Below are 25579 nucleotides of genomic sequence, written 5' to 3'. Positions count from 1 at the left end.
GCTCTGTGCCCTGTGGCTGCCCTGTAATTCTTTATGTCGATTATAATAGAAAGATCAAATTTCTCATTTTCTCACCTCTGTATCTAGAGAAATGCAAAATTTCTTTCACTTGATCTCTCTGAGCCCTCCTTTCCCAGATTTGCTTACCAATACTTTGTCACTGTCACCTCCTTGATGATGACCTGCTTGTATTCATCCATGCATTCACAAGAGTTACTCTGGTAAATAAAAAGGTCCCAGTTTCCAAATCCGCACATCCCAACAGCACTTAATTCAGGGAGCAACCTATTTCTGTCAGTTGTTTCCTTCTGTCCAGGCTTGGCTATCTCTGTTGGATTTCATTAAAAATTAGCATGGATTTAATTGTGAATTGAGGGCCAGGATATTCCCTGGCCCATTCAAAGATATTCCATATTTCAAAGATATTCCCATCTTTGAAAACACAAGGAGGTCCACAATGAGGCATCTTCTGTATGAGGAAATATTATCCTCACGGCATTGCTGTGACTTTCTCCTTCTTGATGATGTGTGAGGAGTCCAAGGAGGGCAGATGTGGGAAACCATCCCAATTCCAGTGAGGATTTTCCTTGCAGGCAGAGTGAAGTACAGCAGACAGGAGAAGCAGAGCCCTTCCCAAGGCCAGAGAGGATCCTCCTGCCATCCCCATCCCACCCTGGTTGCTCCCTGCCTTTCTGCCCGCTGCCTGCCCATCGAGGCCACCTTGTGCTTATGAAAGGAAATGTGGCAGGAGACACTCAGGGGCAGCAGCCACAATGTCCAGAATGGACACAGGTCCTGTCTCCTGCCTCACACTCACCCAACTCACACAGAAACCCTTTTCCCTCTTCAGTGCCTCAGTCCTGCAGCACAGGAATGGCTCAGGACATGGGGAGCAGCACAGGCTGTGCCCAGCACCCACCAACACGGCCAGAACAGAACTGCAAAAGGCCAAATCCACATCATGCACTAGAGATTCTTCTGCAATCCGCTACCAGGTCTTGGATAAGTCAAATCTTACCTCACAGCAGTTATCTCTGAGGAGTAACATGCAATAATCCATGTATACTTTTATTTTTAATCTTTAGCTGGTACTTTGTGAGACTGAACAGAGACGTGTTGAGGATTCTACCAAGGGTGCATCTGTCTCCAGATGAAAGGATCCTGACATCAAACTGACTGCAGCTGGGCTGGGAAAAGTTTTAAATCACTGTGATCAACACAAGTTTTGCACCAAAGTACAAATACACATGGCATGATTTCCTCTGGGTGACAGGCAAATCCTGTTATTCTACTTATGAATGGGCCTCATTAAGTAGGAAAAAAAATTGTTGGTGCAACCTGTTCCTTTTTAAATTGAACATATTAAAGTTGATAGATACCCCTAATTCTCTGCTCAGCCTTTTATGTGTTGCAATAACACTGCTCCCATTGTTAGGGAAAGTCTTGAGTTTGCATAATTTGCTTTTCATTTCCCTGGCAGCTGCAGATCATTCTTGGTGACTAAATTAAAAACAGTTTCTTTCAAGAATCCACCAGATTTGTCCTTCTTTTTCCTCCCTGTACCTACAAGTTAGGGAGGAAAAAAAAGTAAACAAAGCCTTCCCAACAAGCATTAAATCCTATCAAATCAGGCTGGAAGGTCACCTCATCCATCCCTCTGCCCTGAGGCAAAAATCAACTCTCTTTAAGCCATCCCTGACAGATGCTCACCTAACTCTAAAAAACATCCATTGATGATTTCATAGCCCATTCCTTGGCTTACCTCATGCCTACAGGTCTGACCTCAATGTCTCTACAACAGCCAAAGCTCCTCAGTGTCCCCACTGAACTTGGGGAGATTATTTCTCCTTGCAGAAGGGTACTTCTCACTTTGGAACAGACCTTAGGGTGGGTGCCAAGCTTTCCCAGGCTTTTCACTCCTCTCATTTATTCCAAATATCTCTGTCTACTGTGATAGTGTTCACAGGGCTCCGAGGATGAGGGAAGAGATGAGGATCTGACTCCATGCTTCAGAAGGCTTGATTTATTATTTTATGATATATATTATATTAAAATTATACTAAAAGAATAGAAGAAAGGATTTCATCAGAAGGCTGGCTAAGAACAGAAAAAGAAAGAAGAATGAGAACAAAAGCAACTGTGATTGGCCATTAATTAGAAACAACCACATGAGACCAAAGATCCACCTGTTGCATTCCAGAGCAGCAGACAACCATTGTTTACTTTTTGTTCCTGAGGCCTCTCAGCTTCTGGAGGAAAAATCACAAGGAAAGGATTTTTCAGAAAATATCATGGCTATAGCCTACAGCCTCAAAAGCTCAGCCCTGTTCCAGAGCCAGCACTCCAGAGCAGACAAGTAAAACACTCCTGAGCCCATTCCTGCTCCTGCTGTAATTCCTGTCCCACAGAAGTGAGTGGGCAGGCACTGAGAGCATCCCAGCCTGGCTTTCACCTGCCCCTGGTGCCAGCCAGGCTGGGCAGAGCATGCCCAGCTCCCAGTGGGCAGCTGGATGCTCACACAGCCCCAGGACACCCAGCCCAGCCACACCAACCCAGCAAAACCCAGGGCTGGGCTCAGCCAGCAATGAGGACAGCACAGAGCAGTGAGGAAACACAGCAATGTGGGGAGAAGTGGGTGAAAATCCCAGGAAGTTTAGAAAAGGAAGGGAAAGAAGCTGGGTGATAAACTGAAATATGCAATGACCTTCTGTCCCCCACTTTGGCCGTGCTAGAGCTGACCTTGACTGCAAAAGACACTCCAACTTCCTGAAAGGCAAAAGAAAAAAAAGGAATGAAAAAAAATGAATGGAAAGGCAAAAAGAAAAACAAGGAGTAAAACCTCACCATCAGCTGAGGCTTGCAGCAGCACTGAGAACTGGCATTCCACATGTCATGTAACAAAGCCCTAAGGCTTGGGGGTTTCTGTAAGGTGACAGTTCTTGCTCTAGGACACAGTTTGGCCACTGCCTGGCTCTGTGCCCAGATTTCCTGGCTCTTCCAGCCCAGCAAGGCTGCTCAGCCCTGGGTTTTGGGCCACCTTTAGTGCACCCAGCCAGCCCTGGGCTCAGCTCCCTGAGCCACAAGAACCAGAGTGTTGTAAGCATATTGTTATTGTCATATTTTTAGAGTCCCATACTGTTATTATATTCTTAAAGTCCATACCTTCTATCTGGTTTCCTACCATGCAGTTCTTCTCTGTAGCACAGTTCCTTATGGCTTCACAGGGGCTCTTCCAGGGCTCTCAGCCCACCCCTTTTATCCCAGCTATCTTTACGAGCCACAGCTGCTGCCCAACTAAGGACTTGGCAGCTGTGGCTCATTTAGAACAGCTAGGACCCACTTATCCAATACATAGGACTCTCACTACATTTCCCCCTTTTTCTATTACTAACAAATGTATTCAAATACAATATAGATATTCAAGTACAATATATTCATTTCCTTACAATACATGTTTTATCCCGAGACTCAAAGGCCTTGTACAACACACAAGTACAATACACACATTCCCCCATGACTCAAAGGTCATGTACAACACACACAGATTCTTGCTCAAAGGCCATAATCCAACACAGCTCCTTGAGATTCAATAGCCACGTTTCTCTACAGCTCTTGGCTGTCCCACAGCTCTCAGGCTGCATGTTCCTCCTCAGCTCTCAGGCTGCATAACTCCATCACGTCGGGGTCACCAATGGTTGTAAGCATATTGTTGTATTTCATATTTCTAGAGTCCCATACTGTTGTTATTATATCCTTAAAGTCCATACCTTCTTAGCTGGTTTTCTACCATGCCTCTGTTCTCTGTAGCGCAGTTCCTCATGGCTTCACAGGGGCTCCTCCAGGGCTCTCAGCCCAGCCCCTTTATCCCAGCTATCTTTACGAGCCACAGCTGCTGCCCAACTAAGGCCTTCGCAGCTGTGGCTCATTTAGAACAGCTAGGACCCACTTATCCAATACACAGGACTCTCACTACACCAGAGGATCTTCCTGCAGGTACCTGCGACCCCAGGCAGGCTCAGCTGAGAGGGCAGGGCAGGGCAGGAGCCCTGTCTGGCACCTCCTCTCCTCTGTGAGTGATTTGCAGTGCCACGCTGTTCCAATCACAGCTGCTCTGCCCCATGGGCAGGCACAGCCCTGACAAACAGGACACTAAGTGCTCCTTAAGGACATTCCTGCAGCACTCCCAGCTGTTACACTTTTGCTGGGAGAATTTAAAGGTATCTTGTTAAAGACGTAGCACAGTGTCAGCATTAACAGTTTCCTCCTGTTTTGCCTTGCAAAGTGTCCCATCCTGCAGAGTTTTATTAATACAGGTTGAAAATTCCAGATTTAAAAGCTAATTAAATCCCACTTAAAGCTTTCACAGAGGGGATTAGCTGGGACTTACCCACTGCTTATGCTGCTGTTTGGTTTGTGTGGGGAAAATACAACGAAAAACACCTTTCCCAGGGAGACCAAACCCAACTTTGCACGTTTGCACACAGAGAGAAATAATCCATACAAATAAAACAAACCAGTCCACACCACCACAGTGAGCCTCTGGTTACAGCCAGTGCACAGTGCTTGTGAAATACCAAACCTTCAAAGATACCAATCCAGAGCTTAGGGAAATTTCCATTTTAAATCTGAAAATTTAAATTATACTGTTCCATTCTGTATATGGCTTAAGAGGAATAAAACTTGTATGTACTGTCATTGGCCTACATATAAGAAAAGATATAAAGAAAAAATTATCTACATTTTTAGATAAAAAGCAAATATGTTGGAGTATAGCATATCACCCAATTGAAACTAAATTCCAATGCATCTGATTTCACTCACCTGTCAAAAAATGCTGGATGGAAGAGCACAGGCAAATTAAACATTTTTCTATTTTACAGAAAAGGACAAATTCCAAAAACATGTTCATTTTTACATTTATTTGACAAAATAGTGTACACAGTATTAATCTTTGCAAAATAGTAATTGTGTATGCACAGTGGATGGTTTTGAGACCAGAGTTAGGGACAGTGTGTGACAACATTGCACAAACAGTTCTTCCACAGAATCTTAACTTTCCAGTATTAAAATATATAAAATAGAGTGTGACTCTTATTTGTTGTGGTGAGGTAAACATTTCTTCCTTCAGAGCAGTGTGGCTTTGATGCACCTCCAGGAAAGCTGCTAAGGATACCCTTCTCCTTCATTCTGCCAATAACTACAGACCTACAGGCAAATTTATTGCTCTTCTAATGGTCACACATTTTTTCCTTGAGCAATATGTAGAGAAAGGAATGGAGAAGGAAAAACCTGCAGGAATTGATGATAGCAACCCATCTGCACTATTTGTGTCAGGAGCCACAGATTAGTGCAGATAATTCATTTTGAATGTAACAGTTTTAATGGAAATGTCAAGAAAAATTTATTTACATTTTTCTAAGCAGAACACGGTATTGATTAGAGCTGCTCAAAAAAATCCCAATTAGGAATTTATTTCACAAATTTTTATATCTCTGCCCATTTACAAGACCAGATCATAATATCCCCTCATTTGTTCACTGTTCAAATTTATTGATGATTTTCAGCACATAATTCCTGGGCAGAGTGAGATTTGCACAAAGTTCTTTAGTTACACAAGATCTTTAGTATTGCCTTCTGCTCCCGGAATGAATGATTTGTGTAACTAACAGCTTGAATTTTGACTGCTACAAAAGAGAATATAATCAAAATGAATCTTGGTCAATATCTGAGTACTGTAACTTAGGGGTTTTTTTTCTTATACATACTGTTACTGATGCCTGAGAAGTCAAAAACTTAAAAAATTGAAAAGTTCATTTGTGTTTTATTCCCAATATATTTGAAATGGTTGTTGGAAGGCAAATCAGATGAAGAATTCTCCGTGCTCCTGAAACAAAACTGCTTCATCTCATCTTTAAAACCTCACAGCAGTGACATTGTCACAAAAGAGGTTATTTTAAAAAGTTAGCAGCCATTTCCTTAGTGGCAGAAACATCCTGCTGGAGTTCCCTGGATGGCACTGCTACACCTGGAAATACAGCAGGGCATTTCCAAAAACCAGAAAATAAATGAATCACATTTCAGTGGTTTATAGGCACAGTAAGAGTGGGAGATCCTTTCACTATCAACTTCTCAGTCCCTTTTCCTATTGTGAGGTATGCATTGGCATCAACAAAAGAGAATCACCTTAAGGCAAAACCAGTGATTTCCAAGTAAAGAAAATAAACATCATTCATTTGAATAAAAATAGATTGTAAGCATAGCTTTTTACATTATTGTCAAAGTCCATAAAAAATATAAAGCCACAGTTAGTTTTCTGACTCTTTACAACATAAAAAGGCAAATGAAAATATTGTGAAATAGGTGACCTAAAAGTGTTTGATTAAGGAACAATTCTGTTGACAGAAGTCAATTATTACTTATTTTGTCTTATCATGAGTTTATCAGTGGCAATTTGGGAAGGAGAGACAAAAAAGAACTTTAGGGAGTGAAGTATTACTTATTACAGTTGTGACTAACAAAATTACCAAAATTAGACAAAGACAGACAAACTTTTGAAGATTGTAGCTGCAAAATTTCTGAAGGCCAACTTGCAAGCTGTGGCCTAGGTTGGCCAGGTATCTCCAGTTAAATCCTGATCCCTGCTTGGGAGAACTCCATGAATCCTCTGGGACAACAGCAGGAATGATACCTTGTGAAACACAAGTTTTCCATGAGAAGAACCTTCAAGGTGTTATTTTTTGGCCACACTTGCCACTGCCTTCTTTGCTGCATCCTCCAGGTCATTGGCAGATGTGATGGGGAGTCCACTTTCACTCAGAATCCTCTGGGCTTCCTGGACATTTGTTCCTAAAAAAGAACAATTATTGACTATAATTAGTAATTAATATTAATGAATAAATTAACACCTCCTAGCATACCTCTGAAAAATCAGGTAATGCCTCAAACTACAGATCATTTCAGTTTAGCAGCAGATCAAATGAGTGCCTTAGACTGAGCTGAGAAGGAGCTCCTAATTCATAATTGTGACAGACAATGCAACCTGAAAATGGCATTTGTGTGCACAACAGGGGCTTGGTGGAGATGAGAGGGGCAGTGCAGCATCCCTCAGAGCCAGCAGGGACATCCAGCAAGAGCTCTGGGGAATGGACCACGTGCCAGGCTCTTTTAAAGGCATTTATTAGCCACAACCAGCTACAGCTAATCAGTGAGTCAACAGTAACTAAAATTCACCTGTGATAACTGAAAGCTGCCAAATGAGCTGTTGAAAGGCAAAGATTTGGGTAATCCTGAATATTTAACCAGGTGTAAGGTGCTCCTGATTATGCTGTTGCATTTTTACTAAAAACAGGGAATACAAAGGTCCCTGAAGTAATTCAGCATGACACCAATCCCTCCTCTGCTGCTGCCACTAAATTTTTATAATCACAGAAACATCTAGGTTGGAAAAGACCCTTAAGATCTTTAAATATGACTAGAAACCCAGCACTGCCAAGTCCTTCAATAAACCATGTCCCTGAGTGCCATGTCCATCTCACCTCAAGGAGAAAATATGATTATACAGAACAAGGGCTGCAGTTTGTATGGAAAAAATTCAACTTCAGTCAACAGACTAATGCAAAGAAAAGGAAAAAATCCAAAGCTGAAAAATATATTTCAGGAAAATACATTTTCCCCACTTCCCTTGTCTAAAAGACAAGAGCATCACCTTCCCATTTGCTCTATCTCATTCTTTCTGGAAAACTGAGACTAACAGAAAATCTGAATTCTCCAGAGTTTCTGCAGCAAAGCCAAGTGACACTTTTGATCACTGCTATGCTCTGCACCACAGAAGAACCTGGAGTCAGACATCCTACTGAGGAAGCAGAATCCACCCTTTGGGGCCACACATTAGTCACAAGCACCCTGAGCTGGGCCTCTTTAGAATCATTTCTGTCCTCCCCCATGTCATGCTCCTTCCTCATCTGCCATGCCAAAATGCTTAATTACTTTGTAATTCCTCGACCTCGCAAAATGAATTTTAATTCTATTTGTAGCTATACACTAATAATACCCTTAATTATTAACCAAGCAAGAAGCATACTCTTTACTGTGCAACTTCCAGAATGCTCATTTTAAAGGATGATTTTTCAATTTTTTTTTTTTTTTTTGCAGACTTCATAAAACATCTGAAATGGTACCACAGAAGCAGAGCCATTTCAAAAGCCTGTTTCATCAGCATGCTCAAGAAATCAGGATTGCCACTCCTGGAGTTGAAAGGGAGCAAAGGCATCCCTGTCACAGCACTTGGTGATGGGAGAGGCAGGATCAGGAAGAGGAATGTGGGACCCCTCTGCTCCCTCTGCAAAGGCTCTGGCAGAGCTGCAGGGTTTGTGTAGGAAGGTCAAAGGCATCTGAAATCTTTGACAGAAGGGGGATTTGGTTGCTTAGTAACACCCAGAACTGTACAGAACTTTTTAGATAGAAAAAAAATAGTATTATGGGCAAAAAAAGAGCATAATCTTTGATTTTTGTTCAAGTATCCTATATAATATAATGTGGAGGCTGCTACTTGTCAGCCCAGCACTGCACAGGGAAGGCAGGAGCCATTCCCAAGGTTCTGTTCTCTTTGGAGTCTCTCACACTTTTACAGTGATTTCCAAAAGGTTTTGCCTTTTATTTAGACACAAGTGTGATAAACATTTAAAACAGTCAAGAATGTACTGATCTCTCAAGCAGGATTCTACAAGACAAAGTGTTATGAGGAGAAAAAATGGAAAGAGGGAAATTTTCCCACGCAGAAAAAAAATATTGTGGTTTTTGTGATAACCATATATTTAAAACTAACTTTTGTTCTGCACTAAGTGGCCAATATTAATTTACTAACGGGTCAGAGAGGGAACAATGCATTGGATCTGTTCTGCACTGCATTGATTGCTCTCCACAGCCCTTGTCTAACATGCATTACAAAATCAATACAAAACACGGGCCCTTGAGAAGGGAGGGGGAGTTTATGCAGGGAAATGAAATGATGAAAGCTGAAAAAAAAAATCTCACTGCAGACAAAAGTGTATGAGTACATTTTGTATTTCTTAAATACAACACTTTTATAGGCAGGCCATACAACTAACCACACTTTTCAGCAAGCACTCCCTTTGCTATAATTCTCTTTTATTTGTGATAGCCTTTTATCTCATTGTGATTAAGTATTTTAGCTATGTGGAGAATATGGAAATTATAATGAGCCTGCTAAAAGCAGAGGTAAAAGATTTAAAATTAAACATTCCAAAAACACTGGAAACATTTAGGAATCTACAAAGAACACCACCTTGTTGCAACAGATGTTAAAATAAACAAATAAAGAATCCCACTCTTCCAGCATTAACCTCCTGCCACTGGATGGTGTCAGAGAACTGTGAACAGAATCCCATATCCAGGGATATCAGAATAATCTGCCCTTCTTTTACCCTGCAGCCAACTGAGAAAATTCACAGGGCGGGAGGCTGAGGGGCTTTTGCTGTTGCTGGGTTTTATTGTTTGGGGATTTTGTGTGTGTGTGTGTGTTTGTTTTGTTTTTTTGTTTTTTTGTTTTTTTTTTAACTGGATTCTATGAAGAGGATGGCTTTCTAATTAGAAGTTTTTGTCTTCTGACATATATTACTGTCAACAACACTCCCCAGAAAACCTGGAAAGATGTAATTTTATCAGCATGCACCTTCAGGCTTTGTAATCTAAACATCCTCCTGCTGGAAACCTGGCTTCTGGAACAATCTCTGAGTCTGTGTCAATGCAATCTCACATTTACACTTCTGTGGACCTGAAATCTCTGCTACCAGTAGCAAAGCAAATGTACTCAACTCATTACCAAAAAAATCCTAATAATAAATTTCTGTCTAAGCATGTCTCTATCTGTGGTAACACTCACTGGGAGATGCTGGATGAAAATCAAACCAATAAAACACAACCACATACAGGATTTGGGCTATGTTCCCTTACTCACTTGGCCTGCCATAAACCCATCAGGAACTGGCTAAATGGTCACTGCTAAATGCTGATGCTTACAGAGGATGTAGGATTCTGCAGTGCCATTCCTGGCTTTTCAGGTAAAAAAGGGATAAGACACAGTTATATACAATTGTTATGTGCTAACAAATAGATGAATAATATAAAAAATACTCTGATTGACCCAAAACATTCTGCTATGACAAAAAAGTCACAATATGCAGAATGTCAATGATTATTAGTGACATGAGCACAATTATATACATTTGCTATGTGCTAACAAATAGATGAATAATGTAAAAAATCCTCTGATTGACCTAAAACATTCTGCTATGACAAAAAAGTCACAATATGCAGAATGTCAATGATTATTAGTGACATGAGCACAATTATATACATTTGCTATGTGCTAACAAATAGATGAATAATATAAAAAATCCTCTGATCAACCCAAAACATTCTGCGATGACAAAAAACGTCACAATATGCAGGATGTCAATGATTATTAGTGACATGAGCAGGTTGTGCCCATGGTACAGGATCCCTAGCAGGGGTCCAGCTTGGCCATGCTGCACTGCTGAGTGCACTGCAGGGACCCAGGCAATGAATGCACTCCTGTCTTCCCCCAGCCTGGAAAATTGGGGCCTCTCAGATCCCAAAGACAGATTTGCAGAATCAGGTTTGAGATTCATCACCAGTTAACCTTCTTCAACAACATTTGATTTGAGGTTTGGCTGGTGCCAAGCTCTAATTAGTGACCTTTAGGTAGGGAACATACAAAGTTTTGGTGGCTCACACATCTCACACCTGTTGGCTCTGCAGTCAAGAATAAACCAACTTCCACTGCCTATCTGTAAAAGACAGTTAAACTCTATTTTATCCACTCCATTTGCCCTTTCCTGCCTTAAACTTTCCCCAAAGAATATTTAACCTCTCCCTCTGCCTCATGTTCACATCCCAACAGGGAAGGGCACATTTAAATTTGTGCTGAATGTTTAAACCAAGATGTCTGCATAGGCTGGTCTGAATGAAGCTATAAGTGTGACTTTGCAAGATCCCATTCTTCTCTCTTGACAGGCAATTTGGGATACTAAAAATCCAAAAATCAGGCACACATACTAAACTGTATCTACAAACAAGATACACAAGCTGGTGCAAAATTTCACTTGTGTGTAAAAGATTTCTGAAGATACTAGAATATATCAGATTCTGAAGAACATACAAGGTCACTGATCACGTGAATGAAAAATATAAAAAAAATCTGCATTCAGACGTGAATAAAAAGCAACTTGTTTCTATCTGAATTTCAACAAATTAAGTATGATGATTCCTCCCAGTCCTTCCTGTCCTATGACCAAAGAAGGAGAGAATTCATTTTCTGAAAGAGAGAGGATGTAAAATTTCCAGCATAGGAAGTAGATATCTAATTCACAATTCTTTTTTATTCTTCCCTCTTTTCATTTAACTCTGAGCTACATAAATGAGAAGCAAGGCTTGGCTTCCCTTCAGCACTCCTAGGCAGTTTTCACAAAACTTAAGTGAAGAGTATTACATTTTATAGGGAAAAAAAATCCTGCACAAACCCAGCAGCAGTTACTTTTCTATCTGTAGAAGATGAAATCTGGAATATTTGGATTCTCCGTTTGTCCATGAGCTTTTTAAACAATAATCCTGTGTCTCAGCTGGTGAGTTCTTTACTGATAAGGCAAGCAAACATATGTAATTATAAAGTTACCATTTTCAAAGAGGAGAGTAATCCTTTCTTTATCCACTGGTAAAACGGCTTGTAATTATTATACAGCTGAGAACAAAGATTTGTCCACAGAATCCTACTAAATCAAGACAGATTTGACTGATTAAAACTCTACTCATCAGGACACTTGTAGTACAGTGCATGTGGGCAAAGAGACTTTAGAGTGCAGGTCACAAATCTGTTAGATTTATGGGAATAATCACAAACCTTCTGCTGGGAAAATGTTCAAAATGGAAACCCAAAAGAGTGCTTGTTCCTTTTTCTCCTTTTGAACTGTAAAATGTAATCAGTGATGTTTTAAAAAGTCTTGGGTAGTCTTATTACTTCTACAGTGCTCATTATTAATTCAAAATCCTTATAAGTTGAAATAACCTGGTGTGAGTTCAAAGAACAATGAAGATGGTAAGGGATCCAGAGGGATTGATTTCTGAGGGAAGATTAAAAGGACCAAACACACATGTATTGCTTGGTTAAGTGATTAAGGAGGCAGAGAAAACAGCAGTGACTTGTTAACAGCTCCAAAATACAACATCTGAAGGTTATAAACATCACAGCTCTTTGTTTAGGATGAACATGAGGAATATGAGGAGGAATGTAAAAAAAAGTGAGATAAAGATTATGCAAAAGTGGGGGATTGCTGTATTATTCTGGGAGAGAGCTTCCTAAAGAAAATGTGGTACTGCCATTTCCAGAGTCAGCAACCAGCCTGGGAGAAACATTATCACAGCTCTAGTGAAGAGTGAGCAGTCCTGGGAAGATGGCAACCCAAAGATGTTTGCATTTAAGTCTGTATTTGACACTCTGGAGATTCAGCTTTGATCTCTGTGCGTGGAGCAGCAAATGACTGAAAGGTCACAGGCACCTCTGCAGGGCTTTCACTCCTCTGTACAATCACGGAATTACCAAAATTACAGGAGAAAGGCCAAGCAAACACAGTGGCAGACCCAGCAGCCTGCAGTTTAAAATGACCAAGTTGCTCTTCATGTTTCTTTTGTAACAGTTTCAAATATCACAACAGAAACATCTTGTTCACAGGAAAAACTAATGGCTTTTGCAATATCTTCACTTAAAAAGCAGCATTTACAACAGCTGAGAAGTCTCACAGATCTGACAGATAAACTTTCCCAGCTGTGAAAGACAGGAAAAGCTTTTTTTTGCTATGACAAAAAGTGAAACAGCATTGCCTAGAGCTGATAAACAATGAGATTTTATATAATGAAACTTTTCTGCTTCCAAGCAACATCCATCCGTCTCCTTCATCCATATTAAACTTTTTACTCAGTCTCTAAAGGTGTTGACTGGTGCTACACCATCCAAAGAAATTTTTCACAATTTGTTTTTAAAATCCATTTTAGGGTATTTAAAGTTCCAGCAGAAGCCATGCCAGCACGTGCAGTGCAGCATGAGAATGAGGGAGGGGAAGGCTCTGCTTGCTCCTGAAACACAAAAGGAGCATCCCCCTAAGCCAAGGGCTCCTTGGGCAATCTGCATCCTCAGGAATCCTGGGGAGGGCAATTTTTGGAAAGTAAAAAGCCTGATGTACTCAGAACATGTTTTCCTCTCCCCATCACAGTGTGAAAACCACCTAAGTATTGCATCTCATGTCCATAAAGGGATGCATTTCCTCCTCTCATCACCATTGCAGGGTGACAGGACATTTTATGCTCTTTACACACACACAAACATGAATATGGATGGTTTTGAGTAAGAGGCCTGAAAACCCATCCAGAAATTCCTCTGTTTTCCAAACCTACTTGGCCAGAATGAACTATTTTCAGATTGCCAGGGCTGTGTGCTGATTGCAATCAAGGCACTCTTCACTCAGTGGCAGAAGCCTCTCCCTCCTTCAGGGCACTTCTCAGAAATTACAGGCAGAACCCCACACCCACTGCCATTAAAGTCTGGAACTGCCAAAGAGTGCTTGTCCTCACCTTCTATGGCTCTTTTGTTTCTTGTGAAACAATGCTGGATGCACTAAAGAAAAAATATTCCTTACCATTACCAAATCTTCTGGTTTTTATTGGATTTTAGCTGGATTGGGGTTTGGGCAGAGGAACGCATTACAGTAATTCCTCCCTCAAAAATACTGTTTCTAACATCTTTCTTTTAATTGACACTGGTGTAAATTAAAAAAAAACTGTATTTTGCTGCAGGTTTAGCAATAATGGAATTGCATTCAGTAAAAAAAAAAAAAAGAAATACCTCCCAGTAAACATAAACTTGCATCAAAATAATTCCTATTTGCATTGCAAATCTTACAGGCAAACTCATAACGCTTCCATTGCAAAATTTCATTGCTTCCAGTACCATCAGGGTCCATACATGCAGAAATATGAGTTTATTGACTTCAGGTTGTGCTATGGCTGAAGAATTGGACATATTGTGTGGGAGTAATATGTAAAATAATTTCTTCTTTAGAAGAAGAAATTCTGAGTGAATTACCGAGACCCTGAGGGATGATTTGGTCTGAATCCAGCAGCACTCACCTTCCAGCCTGACCACCAGAGGCACTTTCAGCTCGAGCTCTTGGCAGGCTTTGGTGATACCATTGGCTATGATGGCACAGTTCACAATCCCACCAAATATGTTCACAAGGATTGCTTCAACCTGTAGGAAACAAACCAAGGAGGAATTGAGTGGAGGCACGTTTAAGTTTTGACTTTGTTTTTTAAATAAACACAGGTAAAAGATCCAAACCAGGATACCAATCCCTCTCTGTCAGGCAGGGCCTGATTTATGGAAGGTACAAGCTTCACCTCTGCACTCAGAGAACTTGAGTCTGAGTCTATTATTGCTCCTGTGTACAGCAGTGATTAATTGTCTTGGTATAAACTGGCATGGTAATTAATGTCACAATTAAAGTATTTGCAAAAAAAAGGACTTTCTACCCATAAATATAAATTAAAAGACCTTATACAAACTGTAGTTTGATTATTTTTAAAATGTATTGAACAATCATCAGAGGTTGGAGCTCAGATAACACAGGGCATGAATGTGATGTACATGCAATGAAATATTCATGTGGACACTTCACTAAACAATCTGGATCTCCACTTTATCACAAGCACGACAGAGGAAAAGGTAATAAACTTGCCCTGACTTGATAAAGAGGAGTAAAAATCCCTTCTAATTAACAAGGAGAGGCATGTAATGAAGAGCATTCATTACAACAGGTTAACTGATAACCTCAAAAAAACTGCTATTCATCAGTTTCTGGAAACTGCAATTTCTCCACCCGATTCACAATTAAATTGCCCTTCACAACACACAAGACATTAATACACAAAAGATATAAATATTATTTATTTCCACTTGGTTAGGCAGCAGAACACGAACCCAAGCCCATACTCCAGGCTCCCAAGAATGTCTTATCACCTTGAGGACACCCCAGGGATGCAGCCCTGCTGCTCCTCACCCACCCTGGGGCTACCCCACAACATTTGGGGTGCTCCACAAGAAGCTTCTCTGGGTGTCACAAGCAAGATTTTCCAGAACTGTGTTGACTCAAAACCTGAGAGGACAAAGGAGGGATTAGGTGTGAAGGAATGAAATATCACTGCACTGCACTGGTGCAGGGTGTCAGCTGCAATTATCTCAGCTCACTGCACCACAGGAAGGGATTCACCCTGCCCAGCCCCAGCCAGGCTCATGCCAGCACCAGGAAAACTCCCTGAGGCCACCCACAGTTTATAGCTCTGCACAATCAGGTTTTACATCTCTCCACAGACAAAATGTGACAATTCACTCCTGTGATGTGCACTCACACACAGCTCAGCACTGGTGGCAATACTGCCATCCACAGTGCAACAGGAAAACACAACATCCCAACAAATGCTTTACTTCCCATAGGACAGGGACACCTTTCACTAGACCAGGTTGATCAAAAGATGATCCAGTGCATTTTGAGTTCATGGAGCCTGTGTATGGCTCATGGCATGGCTTTCTTATCCCAGGTAGAGTACAGGCACCAGAAGGAAATTTATAACCCAGTCAAACAAGAACATACAATTTAATTGATTTTATAACTTTTCCTTATACTCACATTAAATGCATGCATTTACCAGTTAAGGGTTTTGTGGATTTTCAGTTGGTGATGCCATTGCAGTCATTCATTTCACCTTTGTGTTACAAAACCCTTTACTCTGCAGAAGCTACAAAGAGTAAAACCCTAAAAGACCCCTTCTCTGCCTGGTTCCCACTGCTTGTGCACACACAAACATTCCTGGTGTCAGCAAGTAAAACCTAAGAGGAAAAACAAAGCCCTTCCAGCTCTTATCCCATTAACCCTTAAGGCAGAGATGTCTCTATGCAAAACAATTTGGTGTTAAAGCACCCTGGTGATGGATTCTAAGAGAGGGACACACCACAGACAGCACTCCACCCTTCCTAATACATCCTCCTAATTCAGGGACATTGCAGCAGACATGTGACAGATCAACTCAACCAAGTGTGTTTACATTAGTGGAGATAAGGAGGAGGATTTTATGCCCACTACAGATATTTTAATTCCTAGCGCAGACTTTTTCATTTAGGGATCTGCTTTTCAGCTTTCAAGCTGAATTCTAATCATGTCTTCTAATCCATTGGCAGCAAGAGGGAAAAAAAAAATGAAGGAAATTAGATGCAGCTTGGATAATTGATGTTTGTGTGCTTGGCTTTAATAAAAATACACTGTTAAATTAGAGAGGAGTCTAAAAGGATTCAATCAATAAGAAACTGAATCAGGTAGGAAATTCGATCTTGGGTTTTATCCTAATCTCCCAAATAAGCCAGAAGATCAGTTCCAATGATGCTGAGATTCACTTTAACTCTGCTGAAATCTGTGAACATTGTTTATATACGCTTCTGTAGCCTGACTAGATCCTGCATTTCCAGCTGAAAGAACTTTAGCATTCAGACACAGTGGATGGATGAAGGGGTTTTCAGTGTTTCATGTGCACTGTCTCTGAATTACTTAAGGCTGTGAGAAAAATAAACCTCCCGTAGCATATCAGAACCATTATATACCCACATACTCAGCATCTAATACCTGTGGACTATCAGACATACCAAGGAGAGGGCAAACTGCCTGCATGCAAGACAGATTACTAAACTGCATCATTATTCTAATAACCATTTTTACCTACCAGAATGCCTTATAAATGTTTTTTCTATTCCAGCAACATTGCTAAGGAAACAAACTCACTGCCAGGCATTTGTTTCTTCCCTTGCTCCTCCAACAGAACAAACACCAGTGGAAGGATGATATCAGATCCCTCAAACATGTCCCAGACTGGGGGATGCTCACACTGCTGGGTGCTGGGACACAAGCAGTGAAGATCCAGATGTATCCCCAGGCCAGGGAGGGACAGTAAAGGTGCTGTCACCTACAGCTGGACACAGACACCCAGTACTGCAAACATCCAGAAGCCTGACAATTACTGTCATGTAAAACCTTCATATTCCCATTCTGATTTTCAGAGATGTTTTACACCTCAAATCCCATGAAACCCCAATTAAAAGAAGGGCATTGACTTTTAAGAGGTAAATAGCAACATTAGGAAAAATCCCCAAACCACTGGGTAATATGGGATACATAGTTCTTCACTTTGAGCCTAATGTAGTGCATTTAATCCTTCCTACTAGTCCATGGTGTTTAATATTCATTCATTCATACTTTACCAAACTTGTTTCAATGTGAAAGAAGCAGATTATATTCAATTCTCAATACAAAGTAATAAAACGCCCAGAGTTGTGTCTTCACTTTTTATCCTTCTGCTCCAACAGATAAGTCAGATGCAAACATTTTTATGTATCTCTGTATTATTACAGCTTGGACCACAGGTCAAATGTAACTTTTTCTTATTTGGTTTTCAAATATTACTCTAATCCTCTATCTTTTTATATCAGAGAACATTTATGGTTCTTTTGAAAATAAAGATTAAGCTTTCTGTATCTGAGCAGTATGAAAGATTTACAAACACAAAAACATTTGCTTAAAACACCCACTAGAGGACAGTACAATTCAATGTGGAAAAGGGATATAAAATCTCTTTGGAGAGGAGAGCAGGGTTATTTTTTCTACTTAAAGCCAAACAATATGATTTAACTTTATAAAAATTATGAAGAATATCATTCTGTCTCTTTGGGATGGAACTTTGAAAGTCTGAAAGTGAGAAGTTTAAAAAGGTTGAATCAACAAACAGCAAAGCTGGAAAGCTTGCAGTCAGGTTAAGAAATACTGACACAACGCAATTTTGAATGTCTTGCACTATTCTAAAACAGGTCAAGGTTTATAATTCACTGGCAATGCACCCTGTGGCCCTGAAAGGAAAGGAACTCTGATGAAACTCTAAAACACAATTCAGATTTTTCTGTCTGGGGCACCCCAACTGCTAGGTAGAAAAAGCAGATGAAGGATTTTGGCCAAAGCTAATTTTTGGTCTGTACTCAAGAGGCTCCTGAGCAATGCAAATCTCCCTGAGAGCAAACACCTGGTTCTGCCACATCCACTGTTGTTTGTGGAGCCCCATTTCTGGATGGCAGGTGAGAGGGCAGTGCCTGGCTGGCACTGGGGGAAGCCTTTTTAAAATGCATCTCCTTTAGTGCCATGCTCAGAGTCCCAAATTCCACATTTTTGCAAAGTCAAAGCTTTGTAGGTTCAGTTTCTGGTGTGCTGAAACAGCCACCTACAGTTTTCAGTCCTTCCTGCTTACAGCAAATCCAGGATCTAGAACAGGACAGGAATTTATTGGCTTTTTCTGGTTTGAAAACAATTCAGCAACAATCCTCTGCCACCTGAGCAGACTCCAGGGGCATGAAAACCAGGCAGGCCAGGAGGGTTTGGAGCAGGGAGAGCTCTGGTGCTCTGCAATGCCAACGATACCCCCAGAATGGACCACCAGGAACATCCCTGCTGTGGGATTTTGTCTTAATTCTCTGTAGTACTGACACAAAAATATAAATTAAGGGATCAGAGCTCATTAATGGAATGAGATGAAACGATGAGTGGCAAATTACACATCAGAGTACCACAGTGGAAACAGTCCCCAGAGACTCTCCTTCATTGCTTTGCCCAGCTCCAAGTACTGCATGTTTTGGGAACAGAAATATTCCAATTCCATGCACATAGTCTCCTTCAAATTCCAAAATATCATGGCAGGAACCTCCATTTCAATGAATTTCAGGGAGGAGTCTCACATCAAGCCTGCTTTGGGAAGGTTTCCTCAGCAGCAGGACACACACTCTGCCCACCCTGAGCCCTGGCACAATCACATCCATCACAATAATCCATCATCCCTAGGTCTGGGACCAACTTGAGATGAATTTAGGAAGCTGCAAACCATCCCCTGCCTCCTGTGCCTGTGCTCCCACCTGGCCAGGCCTCAGTCAGGTCCTGCTCAGAAGCCACATCCCACAGGTTAATGCAGAGCAGAGCTAATTAATGTTCTTCCACTGATAGGAAGCACAACAAACCCCTAATATAATCCTTATTTATGATAATAAGGGAAAAGAATAAAGAGAAGGAAAATAAAAGGTTGAGACCACAAAGTACCATTCTGAAGTATACTTGAGAATAAAGACAATAGTCTTTAGTATTGTTTTGAGGACATAATGCAGCAGGAAGTTGATAGAAAAATTGTATTTTTGGTGCAAATATGGCAGAATAACTTTTCTACCAGATCATGGGTATTTGGAATAAATTTGTTCTGACTCTCATTTAAATATCTGACTTTAATGTGATGAACCCCAGGAAGAGCAGAGCAGACTTCAGAACAACCCAGGGAAGACAACTACCTACACAACCACATTGCAAGACTGAAATAAGCACACATCACCAGCTCTTGTGTGTCAGATGAGAGCACAGCATTTCACATTGCCTTCAAATTCCCCTTTGTGCACCCAGAACTAAGGGCAGCTGCATGTTTGGGGCTGATCTGGGGGATATTAATCCAGCAGAACGAAGATGCACCCACACCACCCCTCTTTAGGCACAAGCAGTGCACACTGGTCATTAAATACTCAGGGAACTCCTTTTGACTGCTCCATATTAGCATGGTAAGTTATAGACACCCTCCAAAGCCACTCATCCAAAACACTTTATACAGCAGCATGACTGCAAGTAGTTCCTCCACAACAGCAAAGTCTATAAAAATTGATCCAATATTTGCTGAATTTTGCCTCTGCACTTCAGATTAATTTCTCAGAGGCACATCATACACTTTCTCTAATGTTTTCACTGTCTGAAGTTTCAATTAGATTTTTGCTAAGCAATAATCAACTTTCTGAAAAATAATGCAGCATTGTTGAGAGATGCACCATGTAACAGAGGAGGTAGCAAGGTGTCCCTGTTATTCCAACAACATGTTCTGCCCTGGGGTGCCTCTGCACAGTTTCATCATCCTTTATTGGGTGTTAAAAGGCAAAAAGGTCAGACAAGTTTAAATTATTTGAGCTAACTGCAATATTCCTCAAAAGAGGGAGCACCTGGAGAGTGGATATATGGATATATATGATGGATATATGAATATCATGGATATATGATGAAATGGAGCTGGTGCAGGACACAATCCACAGAATGGGCTGCTGCCAGACGAGTTTTTCAAAGAGTAAGTCACACTGGATGGTGTGCTGTGGTGTGTGGCACAAACCTGGCAAATTACCAAAGCCAATGCTGTTAAATGGCACAATCACAAATATCCCCAACGAGGCCTGACTGAACAGAACTGCTGATTTAATCACTTTCTGTACAAGACTTTCTGTTTAATTCAACAGCCAGTTAAAAATCAATGTATTACCAGATTGGAGACATGTCAAAATGTTTCTTCTCTCTTCCTTCTGGTTTGGCTTTCTTCTAAATCCAGCTAGAATGTGCCTTGCTCCAAACAGAGAGTTGCTTCATAATTCAGGCAAGAAAAACACCAAAACCAAACCACTAAAAACCAAAGTCCCACTAAGATCTGCAATCTTGATGTGAATAATATTTGAGGTCCACTGGTGAAATTTATTTCCTGAAACAGAAAGTCACCAGAACCTCTCTTTATTTCCCCTTTAGAAATAGCCTTAGAAATAAAAATACTGTGTTTATTTGGAGTATGAAAGTACTAACTAAAAGTGCCCATCACATGGCAGAAGAGAGATGAAGAACAGTTATCCTTGAGCTCTAGAAAGACTTGGGATCTTCCTTTCTGTCACCTGAGAAACATCCTTGACTTCTACTCCCCATGCAGAAGAGAATGAAATGCTACAGAAGCTACTATCTAGGTCAGGCTGCATTTCTTAGTGAGACAATGGAAACTTTCAGAAAGGAATTCTGTACTTCAAGAAGCTTAATTAAAGTACAAAAATGCATTGTCATGGGTACTGAAGTGCACACACAGAACTGAAATCTCCAAATAATTAAACCACGTTCTTTTACAGTAACATTGTAGTCATCAAAAACGTGAATTGCTGTCCTCATTAGGTTCCAAATTACTACCACATAAAAATCAGCTCACTTTTAACATGCAGTAAACCAAAGCAGAACTAATAAAACTCAGAAAGGTACTTAGAAGAGTGATAAAGACACTGGACAAGCTTTGTATTCAGAATATGCTAAATAATCTTAGCAAAGGAAACAGAAGGAGGATTCAGAGCCAAGCCTGCAACTAGCAAGGGAAAAAGGGAACCAGGTGCAATCATTTTGTACCTGCCTCCAGGTAGTTTTATTTCTTAGTCCTTAATTGTTGAAATGAGACAGTGAAGATACAAAAGGGGTCCTTTTACTGTTATTTTCAGGTACAGCACACAGCCATAGTTAGAGATGCTGCCACAGGATATTGGTTATTTTAAATGCTTACATGAGTTGAGAATATACAGCAACAAATTCCTGGAAAGAAAACAACCAAAGACTTGTAAATACAAGAGTATCAAAGATCACTAGGAAGCCTCCTCAGACACTTGTCCTCTTCCTGAGTTCCTCTTCACCTGCCTCTGGCTGCTGCTGGAGAACACAGATCAGATCAAGACAGGTCCAAATCCCACTCAATGCAGTTGCATTTTTCCAGTAAAGCACAGCTTAAATTTCTTTAATGTATCTATGCAACCCTTTTCTAAATTAAATCACAAAAATGTTGGTGTTAGAGTCATATGTCTCTTTATCAATTTAATTGATTACAAAACTATCTGATCTCAGCAGTTACCACACAGCATCAGAAACATGGCACTGGACAAGTGATTTGTGATTTTGATTACTTCTCCTTTTAATACAATTAATTCCTGGCTGTTTCCTATCCTTTAGAGGATCAGATCCCAATCAGAAGATTCAGATTCAGAAATTAATGCTATGATCTTGTCCACATGTGGAACAAGCTTAAGAAGAGCTCATGTGTCCTCTTCCTCTTGCTCCACCCAACCTCTGGTGCTCAACCAGAAAGGGAAGAGCTTGTTCCTGCGACATTCCAAGCTCCAGATGAACACAGCCCAAGCAGAATTAGGAAATTCTCCTCCCACCTTGCTAAACTCATCCTGGAACATCATTCCCTGCCCACCCAGCAGCTCAGGATTTCCTAGTGATCACCACCAGGACTTGCTGCCACCTCAACACCAGTGAGAATTTTTGTTCCAGAAATGCCTCTTCCAAAGGCTGGAATCATATATTAGACATTCAGCTCTGGAGAGGACTGCTGAAAGACAGAGAATGATCTTTATCTTCTGCAAGGTTTATATAAAGGAATTTAAACTAAAAAAAAAAAATAAAAATTGCCCGTTTAAAAATTAATGACCACTAATAACATCCCCACAAATAGGATGCTAAGCTAAGAACTGGATTATTGCAAAATGGGATGACTGAGGAGTTGACAAAGGGGTTCAACATACATTTTTGGACTGTCTTGCTATTTGCAAAATCATAAAATGTAACTTAACATTTTTTTCATTATAGCAAAGGGGAAAAGATTGGCCTGAATCATTGACAAGTAAAAATCAGTGATGTCACTTCAGTCTTCCTAATAATTTAATCTACTGTCTTCATCTTTACTAAACTTTTTCCACCTATTTTCTGTATTAAGAAGGGAATCACCTTCAGAGAAATAATTATTCGATAATAATCTCCCATCCACTTTTCACAAGTTTATCAACATATCTTGTAATAAAACCAGAACTGAATGTTTTAGCCACAAACCCAAAGTGATATAATCAGCAAATCTGAACTGTAAAAAAAGTTATAGAGCTACATTAAGAAACAGATGGAGTGAGCCTAAAACAATCACAGATAAGCCAGCATAAAGGAACTTAACTTTAGATTAATCAAGGTTGAGATGCTCAAGGCAACCATGGGGAGTCAGGCACATAAAATTACCAGGAGACACATGTAAATCACAGACTGCTTCTTATATCTCACCCCAGCTCTGTACAGAACAACACATGGAATTGTAGGTGTCCTTGTTAACCATATTCCCTTCCTTTACAAGTGATTTTGCACTATGGTCAAGGAAAATATCTATCTCAAAAAATGGCTCTCCTAGAATTGTTAACTTCAATGAGAATTGGAAAAAGCTTATGAGGATTTAAAATTCCCACATTAAATTGCAAAAAAATGTCAGAACAAGCCTCAAATGTATGCTCTCATAACACTTGAAACTAAGCATGATAAAACAAACAAATAACCAGCACATAGTCAGTTATACAACCAACCACATTTCACACAGCCAAAAGCTGTCACTTTGCTTCAGTAGCACCTTTTCTAAATTCAGATTTTCTGCTGGGTATTGGCAACTTAAACACAGTTCCTTGGTGTAGGATTCCAAAGATACAAAGAGGCAAGTCATAAAAAAAAATTAATTCAGAACCTTAATACGGTGCAAAATTCAATGGCAATATTTAATGCTAAGCACACAAGTCCAGCAGTGTCTCATACCTTTTAATCTCAAAATCAGATAAGCAAGTACATCCAAAGCAGATTACTTATTCAACTATTTGAAAGCATAAAAGTAAAGTTGCACATTTATATCTTCACATGGTGACTTTTTTTTTTAATTTCCTCCTGGATGATTCACAAAAAGGAAAAATTCCCATTATTAGAATATATTTCCTCACCTGAGAAACATGCCTTGTTTGCCAATACACACAGTACCAAGGCAAACTTGTGATCTGGGCTAAGCTGTAGAAGGGAACTGAAAATCCGTATTTCAAAAGAAAACAATGGAAATGGTTATAACCAAGGAAATTTTTGCAGAATACAGTTTAATGCATGCATTGCATGTAGTTTTTGTTAATTACTTTTTAAGCACTTACGCAGTAGTGGCTAAAGAGGAATTACATAAAAGGGAGATTACATAAAACCATTTCCAAGTGGGTATTTCCTGCTGAGCCACAGTCTGTAATAGCAGTGCTGATTAACCAGGACAGCCTTGGCTTCATTTCCAAGGCCTTCAATGGCCCAGCAGAATCTCACTCGTAGAATGGCTTGGGTTGGAAGGGAACCTGAAGGGGATCTCATTGCAGCCCCCTGCCATGGGCAGGGACACCTGCCACTGTCCCAGGCTGCTCCCAGCCCTGTTCAACCTGGCCTTGGGCACTGCCAGGGATCCAGGGGCAGCCACCTCACTGGGAATAGGTTATTTCTTCTCACCACCCTCACTGAGAACAGGTTATTTCTTCTATCTGATCTCAAAGCACCATCTCTCAGTTAAAGCCATTCCCTGCATCCTGTCCCTCCATCCCTCATCCCAAGTCCCTCTCCAGCTCCCTTGGAGCCCCTTTGGGTACTGGAAAGTGCTCTGAGATCTCCCTGGAGTCTCCTCCTCTCCCGATTGAACAACTCCAGCTCTCTCAGTCTGTCTTCACAGCAAGGATGCTCCAGCACTCAGATCCTCTTTGTGCCCCTCCTCTGGTCTTTCCCACCTTTTCTTTTGTCAAGCACCAACAGCACAGAATCACAGAATCACAGAATTTTCAAGACTGGAAGAGACCTATAAGATCATCTAGTCCAGCCGATGTTCTAACTGTTCAGCTAGATCATGGCAGCAAGTGCCACATCCAGTCTTTTTTAAATTCTTCAAGGGATGATGCCTCTACCACCTCACTGGGTAAATGATTCCAGTTTCTGACCACACAGATTCCTGCCTAGATTCTGTCTGGCCAGGAGATGACTGAACTGCTTTGCTATGAGTCCCTGTTCCAGATGTTGTTTTTTGCATGGAAAATGCATTTGTGTGAGACGTCAGTCCAAAGAGTTCTACCACACTTTGACAAACCAACACATATTCAAGGAACTTGAACTGAAAAAGAGTTTCCTGAATTTGTTATTTGAATTGATAAAGCCATCTCCCAATGAAGTGTGGACACACTACAAACCTCAAGCTGAGCACTCTTCAAAGCCAAGATACCCTGCAGCACTCTCGACAGCTCTCACCTCAGTGACACCTTCGAGTGTTTACACAGAGCAAACAAAAGGACTCTGCTTTACTTCTGCCTAATTAAAATGTTTTAAAAGAATTTAATTATAAAATGCCAAACTGCACAAATGCAAAGATCTTTCCTACAGAGAATTAGTGATGAATTGAATGATTTTTTTTTTTAATCAAACTGTTGGCAAGCGGTGTGGGTTTCCTGTTTGTAAACAACCATATGAATGCTAAACATATTTATTCACAACTTGACATGAAATACAGCTCTGTAATTAATCATTTCCCTATCTAAGTCAGAAAAAATAAACCCCCAAACTTGTACCCCCTCTTATTATGAAATAGTCAGCTACACATAAATGAATAATTATCTGAATTATCAACTATCTACAGATGTGCAGGTCTTTTCAGCCCAGACAATGGCATTCCCCTGATGCAAACTGCTAATCCCACACACATTCTCTTATTCTTTGTTTAGAGTGAG

The 25579-nt window shown here is 40.5% G+C and overlaps 1 protein-coding gene across 2 annotated transcripts in view; it reads right to left on the bottom strand.

The window, feature by feature from the left end:
* Positions 1–2056: 2056 nt before the first annotated feature.
* Positions 2057–25579, bottom strand: part of SUCLG2 (succinate-CoA ligase GDP-forming subunit beta) — a 105178-nt gene continuing 81655 nt past the window's right edge. Inside the window, exons 10-13 of one of the 2 annotated variants that reach the window (XR_009419231.1) lie at positions 14218–14338; positions 6689–6846; positions 2705–2766; positions 2057–2249 (exon numbers count right to left, since the gene is read on the bottom strand). Coding sequence is in view for 1 of the 2 variants with exons in the window: in XM_059480034.1 (XP_059336017.1) it covers positions 6731–6846; positions 14218–14338 (237 nt within the window). In the remaining variant the exon portion in view is untranslated. Of the gene's footprint in view, positions 2250–2704; positions 2767–4904; positions 6847–14217; positions 14339–25579 lie in introns of those variants that run through there. The other variant, XM_059480034.1, reaches the window with a different exon arrangement.

This window comes from Ammospiza nelsoni, chromosome 11 (assembly GCF_027579445.1).
Source record: "Ammospiza nelsoni isolate bAmmNel1 chromosome 11, bAmmNel1.pri, whole genome shotgun sequence".
Taxonomy (NCBI): Eukaryota; Metazoa; Chordata; class Aves; order Passeriformes; family Passerellidae; genus Ammospiza; species Ammospiza nelsoni.
This window is presented reverse-complemented; position numbering and strand designations above follow the sequence as displayed.